This window comes from Drosophila subobscura, chromosome U (genome assembly GCF_008121235.1).
Source record: "Drosophila subobscura isolate 14011-0131.10 chromosome U, UCBerk_Dsub_1.0, whole genome shotgun sequence".
Lineage (NCBI taxonomy): Eukaryota > Metazoa > Arthropoda > Insecta > Diptera > Drosophilidae > Drosophila > Drosophila subobscura.
The window spans coordinates 6,761,395-6,785,959 of NC_048534.1; the positions used below are offsets into that span (position 1 = coordinate 6,761,395).

Consider the following 24,565-nt stretch of genomic DNA (forward strand, 5'->3'; position numbering starts at 1 on the left):
CTGACACTTTTATGCAATATTAGGTAATCGGAAAGCCTCCTTAGCTGGCTACCAGTAAATCCAAGAGATTTTCCCACCCATCCCTGTGCCCGTCCCTCCGTCCGTGCAGGTATTTCCCAATCAAAGTTCATTCATTCTCAAAGATGGCCCGAACTAATCACCTCGATTGGTTCAGGTAGCAGCGCAGGTAGGGGTTTTGGGCCAGGGAGTCCCTAGTCCCTAGTTTGTCCTTAATCCGCCGGCTGGTATTCAATTCCACTCCACTCACCCTGGGGTGTCATAAACCAGTTGTTGTCCTTTTACTCTGATCTCTCTCAGTCTCTCTCCTCGGGCTGTTTACATCGCCAGACATTTTCAACGGAATTACCTGTTGTGACCATGGGCAGGGGTATGGGATCAGATCGGTTTAGATCTGTGTAATCCTGGCGCTCAATATGGCCACGCTGTCTGCTGGCCCGCTTTTGTTTCGGCTTCCTTTGTGGCACCTGAATAGCAGACACCGAAACAGACACAGAAACAGTCACAGTCCCATTCCAGAAATCGATCTGGCAAACACGCATTTATGACTTCAGCTTGTCCAGCTGAAAAATCTTCTATCTTCTCTCCTCCTACTCCTGGCTTAGATCCAAGAAGTTCGGCTATTACTGAATGTTTCCTCTGTTCTGCCCTTACTGAATGTTTCCTCTGTTCTGGCATTATGTCGGATTCCAAATTCATTCCATTCACTCTCCTTTGTCCATTGATTTATGCAGTCAGAGATGGTTGGCCGTCTGTTTTCCACTTTTCCTAAGCGGATTTATTTCTGGTGGGTTTGAGACCAGCCCTCGACAAGAAGGCGAGTCAATGCACAGGATGGGGATTGTTGTTTGTTCACTTTCGAGTAGTACAGTGAAAGATTGTTACATTGTTTGATTGTCCCATCTCCATTATCATATCGATCTGTAACGGAATGAATCGATTTTGCTTCCTACTTCTTGGCAGGGGGAATGACCTGCGACCTGAGTGGAGGATACAATTGACAAACACCTACCAGGAAGTGCTTTCTCTGGATGTGTCGCATTGTATAACATTGAATCGAGAGTGAATCTCTTCCCAGGAGGATATTCAGAGAATCACATCTGCTTAAGGGTGGGAAAGGTAAATAGAGATGATTTTTAGGAATTACGACTGAGACTTTAATATAAACTAATAATTTAATTGTCTAAATCGAAATGTCTTCAAAGAGTTTTCCTTGTATTTCCATTGCTACCATATTGAATCATCCTTATCGCTGTCTAATATCTGGCCTCAAACATCAATAAATTTGTAAATCTCTAAAGTACAAAATGATCTGGAAACGAGAGACACGCAACGTTTCGGGAAAATCCCAATAAATTTCCATTCAATGAGCCACAGACCAGGCGAGCCATGACTAAGCCAGCGAGTCTCTCTCTCAAGAGCCAGAGCCAGAGCCTTAGCTGAACCTGAACCCAAGACAGAACTTAATGAGGCAGATTAGCGGTAAGCGAGATAAGATTTTCATTCCGTTCCTGTGCGCATGGAGACGACATTGGAAATCATCAAAGAATGGCAAGCGCAGGCGCTGTTGTCTCGAGGTAGGAGATCGTTCTAGTGAAATGTTCAAAAGAAATTACTAGGAAAAACAGAACTGAACAGAAAGCAGGCAGAAGACAGTCTGGCCAAGACGAGAGAAGGTGCGAGCCGAGTGCGGCAAATGAAAAATTAATTACAAAGGACTTTGGGTGTTACCTGCGCATCCACACACACACAGAGAGATAGAGACAGTGGTACACAGTAGGTAGTAGGTGTTGGACACGAAATCCTTTTCTTTTTATGACAATGGCAACCTTTTGTCAACGAAGATTTTCCCATAAACAAGGCGCACACCACCTTAATGATAATTTTCTACGGGCTCACAGGTACCCAGGGCCCAATCGTATATAAAGGAATGTTGCGCAGTGGCCAGGAACACAGTCGAGCCTTAGCCACCAACAAGACAACAGCAACCTAAACTACGCACAACAAAAACTAAAATCAACCATACATTATGGCACCTTCAAACTTGGATTACCACACCATCGGAGGAGAAAGCGCGCAGGCTGTTTCGAGTTATACGCACAAGAAATTTAAGACCGCCAACTATACGCACAAAAAGTTTGGCAAGAAGAGTATCAGCAAGGAGCAAGTTTCCCCCACTACCGCCACAAGCACAAGTCCGCCTCTGTTCCGGCCATATGCCCTGAGCGAGAACACACCGCGGAAACGTCGCCAGGAATCGGAGCGAGAGGTGCAGCATACTTTGCCACCCACACCGCCCACAACTCCACCACAGCTGCAGCATTCTCACATGCACTCGCATTCATATCCGTACGCACAGCCACAGCAGCTCCAATATTTGGCGACACCCACTGCAACTCCGTCACCTGTGCTGAATCACCAGGCTTTCGCCTATGTGCTGCAGAAGCAGCGAGCCGCACTCCAAATGCGTCAACTGCTCAGCATCAATCCGGATGCCAATACCTGGCCCGTGGAATGGCGTCGGGCCCTGCAAGCACTGCTGCAGCAGTGAGCGGAAGTGCCAGATGGAACCGAACGGAACGAAGGGAGTGATTTGCCTAGCAACCAAGTGATAATAGAACTTTAAGTGCCCGCAGACAGATTGTACATACAAAGCCTCTATGCAAATGATTTCAACTCTGATATGATACTCTAGATTCTAGACCAAATTGTAGACCATAATTGTATATAACTGCTAAACATATATTTAACATAACTAATAAATTGTAGATCGTAACTTAATGATTCTGTTTGTTCTTGATTTGCAAGGGGGTAAAGAAGAGACAGCGACTGAGGGACTAAGAGGAAGTTTGGGCTTTGCTTGGGCCTGTTACCAAACAATACTAAAGTTTCGGTTGATTTAAACTTTTACTGGTTAACTAAAGGGACCAAAGAAAGAACTTAGACAATTCGAGGGGCACGCAAACAAGTTTTACATTGAGTTATTGAAGCCCAAGCGATCAAAGACAGAGTTAGGGGCGCCGCGTGGCTTGTTGCGGCCAGCATTCATGCTGTTGTAACGACGTGGGGGCACGTACTTCGGCGGCTCTTGTCGCGGCTGACGGTAAACGGGCGGAGGAGCCATTTTGGCAGGGACTGGAGATGCGCCACTGCCCAATCTCTTGTGCACCGACAGTGTGTCCTGACGGGTTAGCAGCTCATCGCTGCGCATGCGTATGGTCTTGCCCTTGACGGGACTAATGCGAGCCTGCGGTTTCTTCGAGGGTGACGCCTTCAGATTGTACGTCTTCTTTGTGGCATGAAGCTTGGAAACTGCAATGTTTAACAAGGGAATAATTTCAGGTAAATTGCTAGCTCAGGTAATTGCCTTACCCATTCCCAAACGCGATTTGATATTGTTGGCCAGATTCTTGCCGTGTCGTGCTTTGTAAGCGGTCTGTGGAGCGATTTCCCTAACCTCCGCAACGGAGGCGAATTTCACACTCTTTTCACCGCCTGACATCTCGACATCACTCCCATCGCTGGAGTCGAACGCCACTTGAATATCATCATCGCCACTGTCCATGCTGTCGTCCTCACTATCGTCGCACTTCTTTAGTGGCACCTTGTGGACGAGCATCACCTTTTGCTGCGGCTGCAGCGGAGTAGCAGTCGAAACAGCAGTCGAAGCAATTCTCTTCGCCTTGACTATGGGCGAATTCCTGGTCACTCCAGCTCCTCCGCTGACGGAGCGTTGTGTGTTCTTCAAAATCGATTTGATTTCCTTAGTCAAAGTGCCAGATGCCTGGGGTGAATCAAATGTGTGCTTGCCGCCGAGACGCGCAAACACCGAACTGTTGCTGCTGGTATCTGCTGTTTTTTTGATCCCCGTGATGTGCACTCGGACGCTGCTTTCGCCGGAGCTGGACACAATGCCTTCCTGGGCCTCATCGTCGCTTTCGACCGGCTTGTGTAGGCGTGAAAAGATGTCTGACTTCTTGGTGCTGCTCACGCGATCTGAATACACTGCAAGCACACAAAAAATATAGAAACTGATCTTCTGGGATGATTCATTTGGCGAGACTCACATTTCTCCCGCTTGGCTAGAATCTGTTTGCTTCGCTCGGTCGTTCCTGAGGGCAGTGTAACCTTATACTTGCCCTCATGCTCGGGTAGGACCCGTCTCGCCGGCTTTCTGGGAGGTGACGCCTTCGGCTTGGAACCAGTCGACACTGTAGCAGCCACCGACTTGACAGCGGGGGAGGGAGCGACACCGGCCAGTGCTACGGGATCGACCGTGAGAACCATATCACGCGCATTTTGCTCGTATACGCTCTTCGAGTGCCGCAGTATGGCTATTATATCACCCATAAGAGTGATACCCATTTCCCGCAAGTACTCCTTGTTCAGGTCCAGGAGCATGTCCTCCTGAATCCGGTTCTCGACGAACATGTGTGCATAATCTGCAGCCGCCGGCGATGGTATACCAGCGGCATTGAAGAACTTCACCCAACGTGCTGTGCGTAGAGGAAATGTTGGTTATTTATTGGCTCTTCTCGAAATATACAGTGCCGTCTGTTTGTATTTATTTTGGTTTAGTGTGTAACCGGAGGCGGGCGTCTCTTCGGCTTGCACTCTTTTTCCTATTGATTTGTACATACCTGCGCTGGACTTGGACATTTTAGGGAGTGGCTAGTCGAACGCGCACCTTTTGCTTGGCAGAATACTTCCTTAATATTTCTAAAACTCGTTATATTTCAACAATTTTTGAGTTTTTTTTACACGGGAACTTATTTTTATTTTTAGATTAGTGTGACCGCTTTTACCTCGATATTATATACCGTCTGACCCTCAGAAAAATACCGTAAAATATGAACAACTATATTAAATACCGAATTAACGACTTAGTTATAAAGCAAGAATGCCCATAATATTTTCCACCTGAACTGCGCTAAAATGTTTCAATGTTCATAATAAAAGCTGTTTATATTTAAATACCACTGGTCGACAACATGGTCGAAAATGGGCAGGCATTACTTTTTTGTTGTTTTTTGTTAGTTTAATCAATTTTCTACAATTGTGGTAATTTGTAAGCCATGAGTACATTGTAAACGGTCTCATTTTGGCGCTACCAAACAATAATCGTTTTCCAGCACTGCAGGAAAATTGTAAACAAAACGCCGCACACGTGCAACTAACATTTAAATAAACTTTTAATCTCCATTTAAACCTATGGCCGGTAACTTTGAGTTGCTCAGCGAGCAGGGCTTGCGCCTGGATGGCCGGAGACCACACGAATTGCGTCACATCAAGTGCAAATTGGGCGTTTTTGAGCAGCCCGACGGCAGCGCCTACATGGAACAAGGAAACACAAAAGTCTTGGCAGCTGTATATGGGCCCCATCAAGCGAAGGGAATGAAAGCAGAGACGAACGATGTCATCATCAACTGCCAGTACAGCCAGGCCACATTCGCCACGGCGGAGAGAAAGAACCGTCCGCGAGGAGATCGAAAGTCGCTGGAGTTCAAAATGTACCTGGAACAGGCCCTGAGTGCGGCCATCAAGTCCGAGCTGTATCCGCGCTCCCAAATTGACATTTACGTGGAGGTTCTTCAAGCAGACGGAGCCAATTATGCGGTTGCCCTAAATGTCGCTACCCTGGCCCTGATCGATGCCGGCATTTGCTTGAATGAGTTTATTGTCGCCTGCACCGCCTCACTGAGCAAAAACAGCATCCCCCTAACCGACATCTCGCACACGGAGGAGGTTTCCGGGGGGCCCATGCTAACAGTGGCTGCCCTGCCCACGGCCGAGAAGATTGCGTTCCTCGAGATGAGCGAACGCTTTCACATTGACCACCTGGAGACCGTCATCGAGACGGCAATGGCTGGCTGTCGGGAGATTCGCGACATTCTGGAGGCGGCTGTCAGGGAGCATCTCCTGCACATTGGCAGTGCTGCTGATTGGGCCAGAGTTGGATGATATAAAGGCACCGATAGTTAAATTATGATTTTGTGTAACATTTATGTATTAAATAACAACAAATGAAGACTTCCAGTGCGCTCTAATCTTTAATCTTTGTTAGCTGCCTCCTGTGGCGGCTGCCACGCCTCCAAGAGGTCCCTCAGCCGGGCTCTACGGTGTTCCAGCTGTAGCTTCTCCACCAGTCCAGTGAGCGGCTCGCCACCCTTCAGGAACCCATCCAGATTGTAGAGTGTACCGCCCTGAATCCTGTGATCCGTGACCCGATCCTGCACAAAATTGTATGTGCGAATCTTTTCGTTCCTGTTGAGGCTGCCCTGCTGCGCCTTCTTTGTCGCCTGCTTGCTGGCCTCTGAGCTCTCCAGCTGCTGCTGCACCAGTCGCGCCTGAAGACGCTTCATGGCCAGCTCGCGGTTCTTCAGCTGGGAGCGCTCCGATTGCGCCTCCACGGCCAGGCCAGTGGGCAGGTGGACAATTCTCACAGCCGAGTCGGTGGTATTCACATGCTGACCGCCCGCTCCACTGGCCCGCTTCGTCTCAATTTTAAGATCCTTTTCAGCTATGTGAACATGAACATCGGCGGGACGAGGAATCACAGTAATGGAGGCCGTGCTGGTGTGCATCCGGCCGGACTTCTCTGTGGCAGGGACACGCTGCACTCGATGGACGCCCGCCTCAAAGCGAAGCCAATGGAAGGCGTCCGCACCACTGACCATGACGTTGGCATGCCTCAGGCCACCTATGTCGGTCGTTTCGCGGGCAAACTCCTCGTACTCCCAGCCCATGTGCTCAAAGTAGCTGGTGTACATCTCGTAGAGCTCCTGGGCAAACAGCATGGCCTCTTGCCCCCCAGCTCCGGCATTCACTCCGAATATGAGCGCCGGATAGACCTCGTCATCGGCCAGGGAGAGCAGCTCTTGCAGCATCGTCTCCTCCTGCTTGCTCAGCAGATCTGCGTAGACCTCGTTCTCCTCCTCCATCAGCTTGCGCATATCCTCGTCCTTCTCCTGCTCGATGTCCTTGGCACTGGTAATGTTGCGCTCCAGGACACGCCTCTGTTCCAGGGCGTTAACCACTCCCTCCAGCTGAGAGAGCCGCTCGTACGCTCTGCTATTGCCGGTTGCATTTACACGCAGGCCGTAGTACTCCAGGCGCAGTGACTCCAAATACGATTGCAGCTTCTCGTTTTGCAGGCTGAGGGGATCGGAGCTGGCCCAGCGGCGTACCAGGTGGCCACAGCGAACGTTTAGCAATTTACGCAGCATCATTTTTGGCAATTTTAATTGAAAATTCCTTAAAAAAACAATTAAATAACATAAGTTGGAGCTCAGTAAAAAGGTGACTGCCGACCTTGATTTTGTATATTTTCCGATCTAGTATATGTATGTTTATCCAACGGCCACACTGCTCACACCCAATGTGTACAACTACATCAGGATGACCATTTACATTATATTATATACTTTTGGGGGTATCCACAAAAGAGTTCATAGCATATTTACTGTATATCGGTATATAATGATACATTTCATGAATTTCAACCGTATATTAAATTCAATTTTCAGGGTATTTTCAAGAATATATGGTATCAAAACTCCCAAACGACCCTTGTGGATTTTCTCTTTTCTTCGAAGGAATATTTCTGTCTCGCAACATGGTAGTTTTATCGCATCAATGAATCTTTGTTCCATCCCCATTGTCAACATAATTTGTCTGGGCCAGCAGGATGCTGCGAAAAGTAAGAGGCACTGTTCCACAAAATTTGAAACGAAATTACCATTTAGTACCCTTGGAGGGATGGATATCCTCGAATTAAGGAGATTTTGGATCTGGCTCTGGATCTCTGGCTCCAATCAATGCAAAAACATATCAATCTGTGTTGATGAGCCATCTCAGCGAAATTTGGCAGACTATAGATACTGAGAATGTTTCTAGATTGGTATATAGTACATATACACATAGAAAAAATATGAAAAGAGCATGTCAGTCTATTAGTCTGTCTGTCATATTATTTAATGGAAATAGGGTACACATGTGCCCTTACTATACTATATTACCGGTTGGGCGCAAAAAATTGTCAAAGAGGTAACATTGCATTCCCACCCACGTATTTTTTAATGTTTTTTTTTTTTTTGGTTGACCTTATTTTGCAATCAGTCCAATAAAATCAGCCAAGCTTGTGAAGAATCGAATGATGATTCGAGTAAAATTACAGTTTTAAAGCTGAGAGTCCTAACTAGCTGGTATTATTAAACAGAAGATTAAACTCGATGTAAATGATTTGAGATTAACGGTATATTTACAGTATATTTTGATAAAGAAAGTTTTTATTTCGTTGTATTTCCGAGGGTCGGTATATTTTATCGATAATTCCGCGGTCACACTAAACTACATGCAAAAGCTAAGAAAAATACGCTAGTTTTTAGTTAATAACTAAATATGGAATAGTTGTATTAGCATAGTCGCTAAAGTGCAGTAAATATAACGTTATATCGAGCCAAATCAATGCCAGAACACCTCTCTCCGTGTTGGGGAATGCGTTTAAACTTTTCCAGTGTTCGTTTTTTTCCTGTGTGTGAGTGCGTCGCAGTCGTGGGTGTGTGTGATTCTTTTTGATTGATGAAAAATGAGCCCAAATACAACAACGCACAGGCTAAATGGTGCAGAGTGCAGCAATTAACTTTAATTAAGATATCTAATTGAATGTGAAAAGGCTGAGCTGCTGCCCCAACAGTGCATTTATTAGTACGAGTACGAAACAAGGAAACCCGAGCAAACAAACAAACAAACATACCGAAGGAAAGAAAACGAAATGCCACCGCAGAAAACCTACTCCATACACCACGAATACAACGCAAACTGTCACAATGGCAATCCAAATCCAAATCAAAACCCAAATCCCACCAATGACGGCGACTACTTTGGGCAGGCCAATCAGGGTACGCCAGGATCAGGGGCGGAGGCCTCCACACAACGCACAAATCTTCCCTCCTACTGCAACGCCCAGTATCCCTTCAAAGTGCTGTCCAATCTCAATCAGCTGAGGGAGCAGGCTCGCTTCTGTGACGTCGAGATCGTCGCAGGCGACGCTACCCTCAACGCCCACAGAGCGGTGCTGAGTGCTGCCAGTGCCTACTTCGAGGCCATGTTTCGGCCCGAACTCGGCCTAAACGAGGTCAAACAGAAATCGGTGGTCTTGCACACAATCGATGGCGACATACTGCACATTCTGCTCGACTTTATCTACACGGGACGCTGTGAGATCACACAGGTACGTCACACACACAGGTTGCACTTCGACGTGTAGTGGGTTCGTTTCTCACACTCTTCTTTCTTTTTGCAGTCAAATGTCCAAGAGCTCCTCGCCGCTGCAGATATGCTCCAGCTCAATGAGGTCGTCGACGGCTGCTGCGAGTTCCTCTGCCGCGAGCTGCACGCCTCCAATGCCCTGGGCATTCTACGTTTCGCCGAAGCGCACAATTGTGAATCATTGGCCAAGAGTGCACTTAACTTTGTCCATGCCAACTTTCCAGCGGTACGTATAGTTTATTTTCGTATTGAAATATGTATCCATTATTGGCCCAGCAACCGAAGCCGCCGGGCACTATGAAAAAATTCATTTTAGACTCATTAGAGTGCCCCTCTCCACGGAAATCTTTAGTAAAAGGCGAAAGATTTATTCGACAATTGAAGAGAAGCCAGAGTGACTTAACACCACCAAACCCAGTGCTGCTCGATACCTGCCCTTCGAGAACTGTTTGGGAATTCTTAGCCTGAACTTTACCTGAATTTTCGACTACCTAAGCAGCTCTACAATGTCATAACACTCTTTTAGGGGATCTTTTTTCACCCCTTCTATATGTGTAAAAGGACTTGAATTATAATTCCCAACTGTTTCTGGCAGATCACTTTTGGTGTGGTGGCTGTTTGACTGTTTCAAGTTATCGCTTCTCGGCCTTATGGCTAAGATCAAAGTGTAGTATCTGTTCTTATCAGCTTAAGATCTGATAGTTTCTCCATTGGAGAACAACAAATGTTAAACTGATTTTTGGAATCAGACGGAGTGCTAGGGGCTTGCTCCACCTCTGCCACGGGTTGGCCCGGTATTGCAGTACCGCCGGGATTTCGGCCCAACTAAACAATAAATTTAACAAGTAGTTCTAGAAGGATTTTAAGGAAAGTCCCGGTTCAGTCAGTTTCTGTCTGAGTGTGTAATGTTTCTGTTTCCCATATTCTGTAAAAATAAACGTCGGAGTTGGTTGGAGAGAGTTTTATGTGTTACGTAAAGTCGGTATTTCGGCAATACTAAATCATTAATTTCCAATAAATGGTGTCTATGTTTCCACCCTCAGATAACCCTGGAGGATGAGTTTCTGGAAACACCGCAGGCTCTGCTGTCGCAGTTGCTGAACTCCGAGCTTCTGCGTGTGGACTCTGAATCGCAGGTGTTCCAGGCGGCTCTGCGCTGGATCAAACACGATGTGACGCAGCGGCGCTGCTATGTGTTCGATATACTGTCTCATGTGCGCATGGCGCTCGTTCCCGTGAAGGTGATCGACAAAGCTCTCAAAGACGACTGTCGCGACATGTCGGTAAAGATTGCGCTGCGCTCGATCTGTCGGGACATTGCCTCGAAGCGCGGCCAGTTGGTGCCGTTGCGTGTCTGCCCAAGACAGCTGGCCAAGAAGAACATATACATAATTGGGGGATCCCACAGGGATACGCCACGGACCTGGAACTCGGCAGACTGCATCTTCGAGACGGTGGCCAAGTTTGATATATTTCGACGCGAGTGGACTGAAACAGCTCCCATGGAGGTGGGGCGCATACTGCCGGGAGTGTCGGCCCTAAACGGCAAGATCTACGTGGTGGGAGGCGAACGAGGCTCCCAGATTCTGGCCAATGGCGAAGTCTACGATCCTCAAAACGACATATGGCAGCCCATTTCGCCGATGATTGTGCCTCGCTGCGAGTTTGGACTCTGTACCATGGGCGGGAATTTGTTTGCTGTTGGCGGCTGGATTGGCGACGACATTGGCGGCACCATGGAGTGCTATGACCCAGAGCAGGATCTCTGGAAACTAATTGGCAGCATGCCGCAGCCACGCTTCAGCATGGGTGTGGTCAGCTTCGAGGGTCTCATCTACATTGTGGGAGGATGTACAACAACCACTCGACATTTGCCAGACTTGATAAGGTTTGTATCCCATAGGCGAAATTATAGTTCATCTTCTGATCGATCACCCGTATTTCTTTCAGCTACAATCCAGTCACCAAGGAGTGGACACAGCTGGCACGCATGCAAACGGCTCGCTGCCAAATGGGCGTGGCCGTTCTGGACCGCTACTTGTATGTGGTGGGTGGCAGTAGCATCAGTCAGGACATTCTCAGCTCTGTGGAGCGCTACAGCTTTGACGAGGACAAATGGACAATGGTCTGTGCGTTGAACGTGCCACGAGCCATTCCTGCTGTAGCCGCTGCCGATGGCCTGCTCTATGTGGCTGGTGGGGATCAGGTAATCAATTAAATCCATCATTTTGAATCATTTCGTAATCAAATTATTCGTTGCAGCCCTGCGAGGTAAACTTCTATCGAGCACAAGTCACCATCAACGCTGTCGAATGCTATGACCCGCTGTCGGACTCTTGGAAAAATTGCCCAGATTTGCCAGTTAGCCGTTCCGAGGCCGGTGCTGTGGTGGTCTAAGAGTCTTGTCCTCATAATCTCACGTCGTTTTATGCACGCCCAAAACGCAAAGAAACAACACACGCTCTTTAACTGTAGATCTATTGCATTGTATACGTTACACACATCACAAATCTCTTCCTTCTTCAAAAAACTTGAACGTAGTAGTGGTTGGTCTCTCACCAAAGAAAAGAAAAGAAAAAGCGCATCATTGTTCGTTCCGGTTGACACGTTATCGGTAGAGGAAACATAGCGCAGCTATTCACCAGTAATACATACTAAACTTAGTAGTAGTAGTTAGCCAGGATCCAGGAGCAGCAACACAGCCAGCTAGCCAAATTGTTCCGTAGTTGAAGTTGTCCTTTCAAAAAGCGAAACCAAACACCGAAAACCAAATATAGTCGTCGCATGGCAAAATGTATATCAACGTATCGTAATTGCTGAACATTTCTCGACTCGACTCGATATCGTTATTGTTTTTGTTTACTTTCAAATTGTTTATCATAACATACTATTAATTACTTGCGTATTATGGCCAGAAATGTTGAACGCGCCCTTAAGAAGTGAGCGCTCCGGACAACTTTGTATTAAAACCGATTTAAATGTACCAAAACGCGAAAACGAAAAGCAACACACATTCGGAAAGAAACTGTATTAAAAAATTAGTTGTATTATCAAATAAATGTACGACTTAATACCTAAACCTTAATACCTGATTCATTTCCTACGCAATTGCTTTTATTGCTTTCTTGTATCTTTAAAATTGTGGATACAGCAGATTTTTGCGGGGAGGAGTGAATTTGAATTACACTTGTAACAGCAGTGTGATATCCCAGCTATCTGGACGCTAAATTGATATCTGGTGGACGGACAGACCATGGGCTAATCAACGCGGCTATTGATGCCGATATTAAGAATACCTTATGGGGTCGGAAGCCGTTCCTTCTGTGCGTTTAGTTTACTCCTCGAGACCGCGTCGTGTGTATGTAAAATCACAGAAAATGGAAAACAGCAAAGAGGCGGAGCGAGCCGGCGCACAATGGGCCGCGGCGGTACGACCGACTCAACCCGCTACACTCAAACCATTCCGTCGTTTATAGAATATGGGAACAGAAACAGCCGAGACTCAGATCGAATCAAGGTTCTCTACCACATCCTTCTAGAAATACTTGTTAAATTTATTGTTTAGTTGGGCCGAAATCCCGGCGGTACTGCAATACCGGGCCAACCCGTGACAGAGGTGGAGCAAGCCCCTAGCACTCCGTCTGATTCCAAAAATCAGTTTAACATTTGTTGTTCTCCAATGGAGAAACTATCAGATGTTAAGCTGATAAGAACAGATACTACACTTTGATCTTAGCCATAAGGCCGAGAAGCGATAACTTGAAACAGTCAAACAGCCACCAAACGATAAACGCGCCACCAGAACCAGTTGGGAATTATTATTGCTAAACACCAGACTGCCTCGGCATGCCTTATGCTTTCAGGGGTGTTTGCTGGTTTCGGCATCAGACATTTCCGTCGCGCTGTTATTTTATTCGTGGCAGAGTGAAATGTGTGTACCATACAATATTTGGAGGCTGTTTCGTACTGGAAATATAACCACACTATATTATTTAAAATGCTCCACTGACATAATAAGTTAATGGTTGTTATCTCTCAGGTATGTACATACATATGTACAGTAAGCACACATATTATTCGTACACCACCATCGCCCTAGTTTGAACACCTATAACTTGGCGTACGGTCAACGTAAACAGAAAAAGTTAATTTTGTATTAAAGATTAACATATCTACTATATGTTTATGAAAAAAGTTTCTAAATTTCTTCTATGGTATCCTTATAAAAATTAACTTAAGCAAAAAAGTCCTTTTTTTTCGCACATAAATTATTCGTACAGCCGTCCGATCCCTTAAGTAAAATTAAAATATTAAAGGTAAAATGAACAATGAAAATTTTTGTTTGCTATATTTAGCCTTAATGATAACTAAAAGCCCTAGAAACAATCTTTCCCCCCAGTTATTGATTCCCCATGAATTAATAGTGACCCCCTCCACAAGCAGTACCGGTTGCAATAACTCCCTCGATGAAATTTTGGGCTTCCGTATCCTTTTTTACAAATATTTTTACACAGGCTTCATGGAACTCAAGTTAACCTTTTTTCATAAACATATAGTAGATATGTTAATCTTTAATACAAAATTAACTTTTTCTGTTTACGTTGACCGTACGCCAAGTTATAGGTGTTCAAACTAGGGCGATGGTGGTGTACGAATAATATGTGTGCTTACTGTATGTATATATACAAAATATATGGGTAGGTTTTAAATGTATGGTATAAATTATATATTAATGTATGGCATAGTATAAGTATATGGTAGATAGTAGATAGAAAGTAAATTCAATTATTAAAGCATAAAAAAAAATTAACATTGTAGTATATGTAGTTGTTGATTAAAGCTAACACGCTTGTCGACAAGACCGTACCATGTGTATGTACAATGTATTTCTCAGCGAGCAATGTTCACATAAAACTGGCACATCGAACAACCCCAGTTTCGGTTTGGCGAAAGTTTGCTCTTGCAATTCCCAACCAGTTCTGACCAGGCTTATTTTAGGTTGAACGTGTTTGGATTTGAAAATTACTCTGGCTTCTCTTCAATTGTCGAATAAATCTTTCGCCTTTTACTAAAGATTTCCGTGGAGAGGGGCACTCTAATGAGTCTAAAATGAATTTTTTCGTAGTGCCCGGCGGCTTCGGTTGCTGGGCCAATAAGTAATACATATTTAGTTCCAAGAATTAAATTGGAATGCGGTTAAGTTCTGTGTGGTTTTCTGCGTCTCATAGCACTATGGGGCACTTGACCACTTTTCCTGGCCGAAACTCATTTGTCAAAAGAAAAAAAAATAATATTTTTTAACAGATATACAGAGGAATACCATCAGTGTCCGTAATGGAACGTACCCAAAAGTGTGCACCACTGCGCGTTTCTGCGTCTTCGCAGATATTTAAATTTTCGGAACATAACCTAAAGTTTGGAAATTCAGAGTTGTTTGCAATGTTAAACTCAGTGAAAAAGAAAATTGCGGAAGAAGATGCCGATTTGCATTGCATTTAAGTGGTAATAGCTCATAGTCATAGTGTCACTAGCGATAAGAACGATAAGAGTTATTTGTTGACCCTTTGAAGATTTTTTTTTTTACAGTTTGTCGATTAAATTGAAGAATTTCACGGAAAACTTGAAACAAATCGAAAAAAACTATGCAGATTGTCTAAATTCGTGCCTAATCGTACAATTATAATAACGTTGAGACATTTCCAGTATCTCTGCACTGACGTTCAGTGCTATTGTGTCCAAAATTCAACAACTTAAAGAAAAGAAGCTGCTTGCAGTATACAAGGAAGTCAATGTAAAAATCCGATTATCTTCTACTTTTCCATTTTTAAAAATCCGGGCACAACTTTTTTAGTATAATATGGCATTGCTTTACATATTCCCATTCTTTTTTGTTTGATTCAATTTAAAAATAAAAATTAGATTTTACCCTGAAGAAAAGGCGGTGCCACGCCCATTTTTTCAACAAAACCCAGGACTGCAAGACGTTCATCAAAACCGACAGCAACGCCATTCTCATCGGCGTCGATGACCTGCGCGGGCTAATGGACTTGGATGTGTGGCAGCAGCTGCTCAAAGTGGAGCTAAAGTTACTCGGCGAACAGAAGATTTAGTCGACAACAAAGTACTATTTCAATATGCTTTCATTTTTTTTTTGGATTACTTTTTGGCCATGTACATAAATATATTTTAAACTAGAGCTAGACATTGAACATAAAACATTAGGAGTAGGAAATGAACGGACAAGAACTTGCACTAGGATGGATATATGTGTGTTTGAAGACAAAATATCAGAGATTACATTTGCTAGATGCATGGTTCGTCCACTTCCTTCCACTTGCGGCTAAAGTTCACATTTGTATTTACAATTTTAAGCACAAGCTAGGCTGGTAAAGGGATACTATAGATAGCCGATTAGACAAGTTCTTTGATTTTGGCCTAAACATACACATATATTTCGTACAATTTTGAGAGTTTTGCTTTACGCTCGTGACTCTTGCTTTTCGAACACTTATTACATAGAATATAGAATTTACAATTTTGAGCTTACATACAATTTAGATTTTAAATATGCTATTATCGTAGTGTTTATGTATATATATCGATCTATATAACTGTATATCATTGAGGCTTGCAGAGAGCCTCCTGCATGCCCAACTGCAAACCCTCAGCTATTCAAAAATTGTACTAGAAAACGAGATGCGCTCGCACGAGCCGATCCGCTGGCGAGGGGGTTTGCTGTGTTGCGTGAGTGCCGCCAAGCCTTGAACGCCTTGAACATAACATAGAACGAAACAAGGTACAAAGAAAAGCCCAACTAAAAACTTAGAAACACTAAACAAAACGAAAAACTAAAAAACGAAACTAAAATAATATAAAATAAAAACTTCCGTCGAGTGTGTGAAATCGGAAGGAGGGCGGGGGACTGCTACTGCTCGTACTACTACTGCTAGCCCGCCTTCTGGGTCTGCTTCTGCCGCTGCAGCGCCTCAAAGGCCTCGATTTCCTTCTTCTCTTTGGCCTGGTTGCGGCGCTCGTACTCCAGACGATGCGAGATGATGCGCTCCACAATGCGCTCAGTGGTCATCTCATTGCCAGAGTCGATCAGCTCGAAAATGGCTTTCGTTTTTGGCACGGCATACGGATCAATTTTGCCATCCTCCATCGCAATGGGAGTGCGTCCATGGCAGACCACGTCGATCTTGAAGTGTTCAAGCAGCTCCTCGGTGACGCAGTACGGCGCTCCAATCACCACCTCATTGACAAACTATAAAAGAGAAGTGTTAAAAAGGAGCAGCTAAGACAGAGGTAGACGCTGATCTCACCTTGCATGCCAATACGCTGAGCACGCGCTCGTGCAGATTCATAATGGGATAGTTGCTGCCCTTGTAAGAATTGACCACGGGATCTGTGTGAAGGCCAACAATCAGATAATCGCCCAGCTTGCTAGCCTTTTCGAGGAAGTCCAAATGTCCGACATGGAACAGATCAAAGGCTCCAGCCACATACACCTGAGAAGAACAAAAAGTTTAGATTTAAAACTAGTTACTAATAAGTTACTTAGTCCCGTTTACTTACAATCTTATCTCCGGCATTTGGTGACTTGCCATCGCTGAACTGTATTATCTTTTGTGTGGTGGGTAAGAACTGACTGCAGCCGGTCCAGGGGCTCTTGGCAGCTGAATCTTGACCCATATTCGAAGAACCTGGATGGGATTTTATTTGTAGTAGTTTTAACATTTTCGCTGTTTATGCAATTTTTTTGGTAATTGGTTTTGGAAAGCGAACACAGACGAATGAGAGAGCAGTGTAGTGTTTAAGATAAGAGCATTGGCATTTACATTTACATTTAGATTTACGGGATTTGGTTTTGAATTAATTTTTGATTTGGATTGCAGGTCATTGCAGGTAATGGTTTTGATACATTTCATAGATTTCATTTGTCATTCATTTCGCGGTGGCGCACACGCACAGGACATTTGGTATTTGGCATTTGGCATTTGAGGATTTAGCATAGATTTGCATATACGAGTAGTAGATTATATTGGTTTTTGTTAGTGGTAAACAGTGCGTACATAGAAATAAAAAGAAGAGAAATAGTAAAGATGTAGAGAGCAACATAAGTCAAAGGATTAGTCACACGGATCAAAACAAGTCAAAAACGGTACGGGTACGATTACGGAAAGGATAAAGGCTCATCTAAGAGCGTAGGCTAAGCGTGCGGTGGGATGCCAACAATTGCAACAAAAAACAACCCTTAAAAGCATCATGCACATGCCATGTATGTTGTTGCATATTCTGTAACATTTCTCAGGCATCTCATGTAAAGCTGATAAAGGTTTTTCTTGTTGCCACTTGTACAATATATAGAGCTAAATAGTATATGAATTGTTCATACTTGGAACTGAGATTCGATTTGATTCGTGGTTTACGCGCAGCATGCAGAGCAACGTACAGCAAAGAGTAACGTAACGGAAGGAGACAGTCCGGGGGAAAGAGAGAGGTGAAAGTAAAAACCTTAGTCTATAGTTAGTATTTGTTAACAATAAAAGAACTGAATGAAACGGAACACTCAATGAAACAAGGATTTGTGCTGGCGGCTGTGATTCGATGGGCATTTTAGGGACAAAAATGAAACTTAATTCGGTAAGAAAGCCAGGGGAACGGAACAAGCGGAAGCTACCTTCTTTCTCGATGTCGTATTCGGCGGATCCCTGGCGGAAGTGGTTGCGGGTCAGCAGCAACATGCGGCCCACCAAGTCGGTTGTTGAGACGCCAGCTGTGCGTCGTACCTCCCTGTGGATTGGATAGGGAAAATGTTAGGTTTTGCTCAAAGAAACAATCCTCTCAGGCAGCACTCACTTGTAGCGATTGGCCGACTTGACCAGATGATATGTATCGACACCCTCAGCGGTCATTGTAATATCATCTGCAATTAAGAAACCCAAGTTAAGGCGTGTTGCAATGATCATGATATTTGGTTACTCACCGCCATGCACACAGAAATCACAGTTGTTCTGATCGAGAACCTCCAGGGTGGTCACATAGGGGGCACCGAGAACCACCTCATCGACCCACTTGATGCCCTTGACCATCTTGACGCGCTCCTCCTCGGTGAAGACAGGCGGCCCCTTGTGTTTGGTTATCTCAGCGTCGGTGTGAATGCCCACAATTACCTTATCGCCAAGTGCTTTGGCTTGTCGCAGAGAATTGGCATGGCCAAAATGGACCATATCATAGCTGTGGCAATGGAATTGGAAATTGTACGTTCATTAGTCGCGTATTCTGACTATCTTTTACCAAGAAAGTGTGGCAGAAGACACGGCATGCTGTCTGTTTCGGTTATCAAAAAACACCTGTACCGCTTACAAATTGTCTATCGCACGGGAAATGTACTGTCATCCGGTAGACAAATTGGAAAATATTGAATAACGCCTAGACAACAGCGACCTTGGAGCAAACGATTCGGAAGCCAACGATTCCAGTGCACCTCCCATAGAGGTGAGTCACACGAGTCCTAGAATAAGCTCATTTCAAAGCTAGCATGATAAGCCCTGGCTAGAGACTATAATATAAGCTCTGACTGACAAATGCATAGGCTGTCAAATTATCGCCTTACCAGTACAAAGTATTAAGAGATTTGCATTCAATCGAGCCTCGGGTTCAAGTAACTTTTGCCTCAGTTACTTTCAACTTGGTCAAATAATGGTATAAAGATCTCTGGGTAGAAAGTTCACTTACAAAGTAGCAATAAATAAATAGGCTTTGATTGACTGAAGGATTGAAAGTAATTGAGAACCGTCGCTTTTGACCCGCCACACTGCTCGTAAACTTGTGCTCGGGCTCAGGCTTGGGCGCATACGAAAGTACCTACATATAGTATAAATCATTTACTACATCGTTTACATAAACGCCCCATTCAACGCAAAGTCCGAACGCGTCAGCAAAGTGTCTGGTGTTGTGTGGCGCGCGGCTTAATGACAACCAGTATGGACCGGTGGCTGACTGACTGACTGATGGCTATCCCCAAGCCCGGCTTTGTGCTCCACTTTAGAGCCGCGGCCGCATTGGTCAAGATTGCACTTTGGACCCTATCATCTGTGGACACAACCAAAAGAGATGGCGAGAGATGAATGGAGCAACAAGAGATACGTATGTACGTATGATTTCTGTATGCCATTTAGCAATTTTTAATTGCAATTGTGCTCAAGCGCGTGCACATACACAAGCAGCACATGTGAGTGCCAATATTCATTCCCGGTCGTTTCGATTCTAAAGCCATTTCCATAGGCACGGCACACACGTGCCCCCAACCCAATTTTGGATTGGTTCGGCACTTAGCAGACGTGACGATCCATTAAAAATGCCTCTAAAAGCCACTAAATAGCATTACGTTGGCATTACGGAATGGCAATTTTTATTTAAATAATCGAAAACTATGGGCCGGATCAAGTGACACATCTTGGAAATATTTACACGGTTTTTTGCACCCAAATCCAGACAAAAACAACACTAGCAAGTAGTCCGTTATTCCTTTAATGGAACAAGAGACTGAGAATAACGGACTATTAAAGAAGATGACACACACAAGAATAGGGAATACCTAGTTAGTAAACAATGAGCAACCTTTTTATGCTTCTGAAATCACTTTACATGCAAAGGTGGGGTCTAAAAAAAGGAGGCCAGACAGAAATATTGTGAAACAAAATAGTTAAGAACCCACGAAAATGTGTGTATGATAAGGAGAAAGAGAAACGTCACCATTATCGGTCCCGTCTAACTGATTAGACCACAAATAGTTAGGTACATATCGGAGACTGTTGATATGTGGTGGAAGGTGGGTGGAACCATTTCGCGATTCGACAAAAAAAAAACGTTACGAATGTGGGTAAAATATATACGAGTATACACAGGTCTAAGATTATATAATATATTTGTACAATTATCGTTTTCCAGCCATATCGCACATGCATTTACGAGATCAAGGTTGTCAAAAATACCTTGACAATAAACAGAGAATATTTGACGAGTTTTTGTATACTTTTGAAACGTATGTACATCTCTTGGATGTGTCTGGTCCGACGAATGTCTGGGCCGTTGGATTGATAAAAAGTGAAGCTAAATGAGACTCGACGACGTCACGAAATCCGAACATAATGAAGAGCCAAAAATAAACCTACCACGTACAAGGGTACACCGGAGATGGGGAACATACAATCGTATAAATATTTATGTAGTATATTGGGCTGATAGTAACAGCACACAGTAGAGCAGCTGGTGGAGCAGGGACAGGCAGTAGCAGCTAGTAAAAACGTGGGGCCATTCATTAATCGAGAGGGAAAAACCTTTGCTCCCGGAGATTTTCTGCCATAAAGAAATCTGTGCTGAATGCGGGGGAAACAAACATGCGAGTAGTACCATGGTATATTATATATATTATTGTACTCTGTATGTAGAACAGGCCTCGGGGGCCGCTTAATCAATTGAGTAAGCAACAAGCAGCGACACAAGCGACAGCAACAGCGACGAATCTTGCTGATTAAAAAAATATCACGCGATTCTTAGTAGAATTTGTGCTCTGACAACCGAGGGTCTTAGCGGGTACCAAGAGACCTATGAGGGGAACCATTTACAACACGTATTACGATCATCATTCATTTGTTTTTGAACCGTTTTTGAGCTCAAGTTCATTGACATTGATAGAAAAATAGATCGGAGAGAGGTAACTGAGTAAGTGAGTGAGTGCCGTAGGAGGAGGCAGCAGGCAGAGGCTCATTGCATGCGTCAATGATCTCAATCTCTGCTGATTAGATAGAATTTTTGTGGACCTGAGTCAAGGAGTCGGCTGGGTTAATGGGCTGATTCCTCTCGGATTCCTCCACAGAAAAATGTGTACCAAAATAAATGGCTTGTTTATATTTTTTTTTGCTTTTTGCAAAGGCCCCCCACCATCCGCTGAGCAGCTGATAGTGCCATTTGAATATTGGTTGGCGGGTTCCTGGCTAGCTTATCAGTCTTAGATGTTCCGCTGGACTTCCACACTTGATGCTTGGGGTGTGCGACCCCCATTGGGGCTAAGGGAGAGCTTTGATTACCCAATTTACCCGGAAATACAAGTACGTGTGATTTATTATTCTTCAATCCGGATTTAGCAAAGGAAATCCAGTTGAGAAGTGAAGGGATTATGCGAGTTCAAAGACACATTAGTTTTATTATTGGAAATGGTGTCTATTTATGGATGCTAAACAGATCGAAATGTATCTAAGGCACTCTGATAAATATTGTAAATATTCTTTATGAATTTTTCCTTTATATTTGAATGAATCTCCCTTAAAGCCAAGCCCTTCCCTTCGTGGCCCTCAGGGCCTGCTGGAAAATGACAATGAGTTTATTTGCGAAATTCACACAAAAGAATGCCGGACGACGAGGAGGCTCCACGTGGAATGGGATGGGTCAATGGCGCTGGGCAAGCCATGAACTGGAAAATGGGCGTGGGACGGAGACGAGGACGAGGCATGCGCAAACCCCAATCACGTGATGTTTGCCTGCCACAGTCAACAAGGGCCACGTAAACGAACCCGTCCCAGAAACAGAAAGAGAAACGTGCAGCAGGCGGATACAGTGGATAAGAATAAATCTCGCTTCTCACTCTGTACACATACAGAGAATCATACGATGATGATTTTATTTGTACATACATACATACATCGGTATGTATGTACATATGTATATTGTTTGGGCGTGTGCCATTGTTTGTTATTTTTATGGAACATGAGAGAAAGTGAGAACATTTAGGATAAACAATAGATATAAATATGTATTGAGATATGCACATACATATACATACATTCATACATACATATGCTTCTCAGACATTTAGCGGAAGCCACAATTGAAGGAAGGAAATTTCAGTCGTCTGATAAAGCAAATATGAAAAAAAAACTTGTTATGGTAGGCCATTCCGTCCATATACGGAATACATATAGCATTAGCGCCCATACAATGCGTCATTCTCGATAAAGATAAACCGGTTTTTTCCTATGCATTTGTCTAATAGAGAGTCTCCCAAAGCAATAATACGAGCAGGAGAGTACCTGCAGCAATTAGAGCGCTAGAAATTGCGTCAAATTCTAGGCATGTCTCAATACATATGTATACCCTATGTGTGTATACTATGGCAATAATATATGCCGTCGTGCGATCTTTCGTTTCTAATTGACCTTGAACCTGAAATAAACACAATATAGCGGATGGATTGGATACTACAATTATATGTTATGTATGTATGTATGTATGTAGATACTTCTGCCATGCAATCAGTATGTGCACACACGCTGTGAAATTACTAGCTTTGACCCACTGTACGTGTACTTGTCCACCGGTCTTTTATTACCGTTCCACCCTTCCATGATATCAATAAAGTGACGCAAGCAAGCGACAGCTAGACAGCGACTACCGTTAGTGGTACGTTTAGTGGAAAATATTTCGCCGTTTTCAAGGTACTGCATAGAAATACCAAAGGTTCTTGGTTTGGAATATGACTCACCATCCGTCGCACCACACGCGGACATCTTTGCCGTTGATTGGGGATTCCTCCTGCTTTTGTGTGGTGTTGCCATTGCAGTGACTGCTGTAGCTCTTGGCAGAACTGCAGCCGTTCACTTGTTTGTCACTCATTGTTGATTTATTGAATTTTCCGCTTTAAATTTATATTTAATTTTGACTTTGATTTAGGCGCACATTGATGAGTAAAAGTAGCGTCTTATTTATATTTTGTTTTTCCGGAGAGCAGCCGACACGACGTTCACACTTCGAGCGCTCGTTTATGTTTTGTTCTGGGTAGCGAGCACGCCTATTACTTTTATTTCGAAAGCCACTAAGTTTTTTGATTTTAGTTGAACAGCTGTTCAGCTGTATCTGTTGCCAGAGTGACCGCGGAGTTATCGATCAAATATACGGTCTGACCCTCAAAAATACCAAAATATACCTTCTCATTTTCAAAATATACCGAGGAAAATAATCGAATATACCCGCTCTCTTTGAATAAATGAACATCAAATCATATTCTCTCGATTTTGCATTTCTGTTTAATATTACTAGCTAGCTAGGACTCTCAGGACTGACCATTTAATTTTTTCAAATAGACGTATTAATTTTGTAGAATGGTGGCTAATTAACAGGTCTATCTTTTAATAGGTTTACAAAAAATATAACGTTAAAACTTAGCAATATTCGCATTTTTCACAGATTGTATTGATATTATAAAATTAAATCTAGAAAAAATGTTTGTTTTTATATAAATTAAATGTAGTATTTAAAAGGAACGGTTTTGGGCGCAGACATCTGAAAAGCTAATCTTAATACAAACTAAACAGAAGAGAAATAATCGCAGCTTCCACACATATTGTAGAGGTGACCTGTCGAAGGCTCTATAAAAAAACGCAGTGCCTGAGTACACTTAGTTTCATGTGATGCAATTTGTTGCTGCAGCAATTTCTCCAGTTCTTCCATGTTAGATGTGTGCTCAAACTGAATTCCACACTCACACTGGTAAACAGTTTCCTGCCGTTTCAATGGTTTTAGAAGGCAGACAGGGCACAGCATATTTTGGTGCACTGGATCGTCTGGCTCCACGTACGTTTCCAAATGTTGTTCACCCAAAGCATACCATTCGTTGACATCAGAAACTAATTCATCCAGAAGGTTCTGTTCCAGCTCCAGATCTTTCTCAAGCTCGCTAAGCTCCGTGCGAAGAAAGTCTTTAAGTTCATCCTGTGAAAGCAAAATTAGTGTTCAATGTGTTTCTCTAGTATTTGGCACTCACTTACCAATTGTATTGTGCGGTTTGAATCTATTAGTCTTGTGCGAGTCTCTATAATACGCTTGCGGTACTTCTGAAAGTAAAAAATAATCAAATAATATTGTTAAAGTGAAATGGATTATAATTTACCTCACGCAACATATCGCGCAGTTTCGGCATGCCCATACGGTGTCTCTTGGCCACATCTTGAGCGTGCCTTTTTTGCTCTACTGACGTACGGTAAATGGGGGAAGCTTGCGGAGAACTCATGGCAATTCAATTGCAAATATATATGCTCCCACGTATATGTCCTGGGTCTATAGAGCTCTCTTAGTACTTTTTTTTCAAAGTCTTGTAAGATTGTCGCTTGATGCACCGATATTTGTTGTCAGCGCTTACCAATACTTGTGTGTTCTTGCTCGCGTATATCGATAAATGCGGTGCAGCTGTGCAGTAACGATAACAAAATAAGAAAAGTAG

The 24,565-nt window shown here is 43.8% G+C and overlaps 7 protein-coding genes and 4 non-coding genes across 14 annotated transcripts; 5 read left to right on the plus strand and 6 right to left on the minus strand.

Moving 5' to 3' along the window:
- The first annotated feature begins 1,856 nt into the window (after window positions 1–1,856).
- LOC117901513 lies at window positions 1,857–2,799 on the plus strand. Its single transcript, XM_034812284.1, has one exon. It carries the CDS (start codon window positions 2,048–2,050, stop codon window positions 2,567–2,569), a length of 522 nt encoding a protein of 173 aa, XP_034668175.1. The 5' UTR covers window positions 1,857–2,047; the 3' UTR covers window positions 2,570–2,799.
- Window positions 2,740–4,818, minus strand: LOC117901512 (uncharacterized protein C19orf47). Its single transcript, XM_034812283.1, has 4 exons — window positions 4,659–4,818; window positions 4,086–4,514; window positions 3,391–4,023; window positions 2,740–3,330 (listed from the first exon to the last, which is right to left on the minus strand). The coding sequence occupies exons 1-4, from the start codon at window positions 4,675–4,677 to the stop codon at window positions 2,990–2,992; spliced, it is 1,422 nt and encodes a 473-aa protein (XP_034668174.1). The 5' UTR covers window positions 4,678–4,818; the 3' UTR covers window positions 2,740–2,989.
- Window positions 4,819–5,144: 326 nt separating this feature from the next.
- LOC117901888 (exosome complex component RRP41) lies at window positions 5,145–6,028 on the plus strand. Its single transcript, XM_034812850.1, has one exon. It carries the CDS (start codon window positions 5,230–5,232, stop codon window positions 5,977–5,979), a length of 750 nt encoding a protein of 249 aa, XP_034668741.1. The 5' UTR covers window positions 5,145–5,229; the 3' UTR covers window positions 5,980–6,028.
- LOC117901889 (RIP-like protein) lies at window positions 5,520–24,471 on the minus strand. Its single transcript, XM_034812851.1, has 4 exons — window positions 24,236–24,471; window positions 24,114–24,179; window positions 23,611–24,057; window positions 5,520–5,532 (listed from the first exon to the last, which is right to left on the minus strand). Exons 1-3 carry the CDS (start codon window positions 24,353–24,355, stop codon window positions 23,653–23,655), a joined length of 591 nt encoding a protein of 196 aa, XP_034668742.1. The 5' UTR covers window positions 24,356–24,471; the 3' UTR covers window positions 5,520–5,532; window positions 23,611–23,652.
- On the minus strand, window positions 6,050–7,321 carry LOC117901887 (peptide chain release factor 1-like, mitochondrial). Its single transcript, XM_034812849.1, has one exon. It carries the CDS (start codon window positions 7,245–7,247, stop codon window positions 6,069–6,071), a length of 1,179 nt encoding a protein of 392 aa, XP_034668740.1. The 5' UTR covers window positions 7,248–7,321; the 3' UTR covers window positions 6,050–6,068.
- On the plus strand, window positions 8,357–12,291 carry LOC117901885 (actin-binding protein IPP). The gene is made up of 5 exons (XM_034812843.1): window positions 8,357–9,250; window positions 9,323–9,514; window positions 10,332–11,176; window positions 11,239–11,494; window positions 11,551–12,291. Exons 1-5 carry the CDS (start codon window positions 8,792–8,794, stop codon window positions 11,683–11,685), a joined length of 1,887 nt encoding a protein of 628 aa, XP_034668734.1. The 5' UTR covers window positions 8,357–8,791; the 3' UTR covers window positions 11,686–12,291.
- LOC117902830 lies at window positions 9,572–9,686 on the minus strand. The gene has a single exon (XR_004649430.1). It is a non-coding gene; the product is annotated as a U5 spliceosomal RNA (small nuclear RNA).
- On the plus strand, window positions 9,923–10,118 carry LOC117902825. The gene has a single exon (XR_004649425.1). It is a non-coding gene; the product is annotated as a U2 spliceosomal RNA (small nuclear RNA).
- LOC117902824 lies at window positions 12,849–13,044 on the minus strand. Its single transcript, XR_004649424.1, has one exon. It is a non-coding gene; the product is annotated as a U2 spliceosomal RNA (small nuclear RNA).
- LOC117902833 lies at window positions 14,311–14,427 on the plus strand. Its single transcript, XR_004649432.1, has one exon. It is a non-coding gene; the product is annotated as a U5 spliceosomal RNA (small nuclear RNA).
- LOC117901886 (ethanolamine-phosphate cytidylyltransferase) lies at window positions 15,442–23,166 on the minus strand. 4 transcript variants are annotated; one of them, XM_034812848.1, is made up of 7 exons: window positions 22,832–23,166; window positions 18,275–18,525; window positions 18,148–18,214; window positions 17,969–18,081; window positions 16,864–16,964; window positions 16,611–16,796; window positions 15,442–16,552 (listed from the first exon to the last, which is right to left on the minus strand). In XM_034812848.1, the coding sequence occupies exons 1-7, from the start codon at window positions 22,960–22,962 to the stop codon at window positions 16,235–16,237; spliced, it is 1,167 nt and encodes a 388-aa protein (XP_034668739.1). In that variant the 5' UTR covers window positions 22,963–23,166; the 3' UTR covers window positions 15,442–16,234. The 4 variants fall into 4 exon arrangements, with proteins under 4 accessions (XP_034668739.1, XP_034668738.1, XP_034668735.1 ...); XM_034812847.1 differs by having other exon boundaries at window positions 16,864–16,970; XM_034812844.1 differs by having other exon boundaries at window positions 16,864–17,030.
- Window positions 24,472–24,565: the final 94 nt, after the last annotated feature.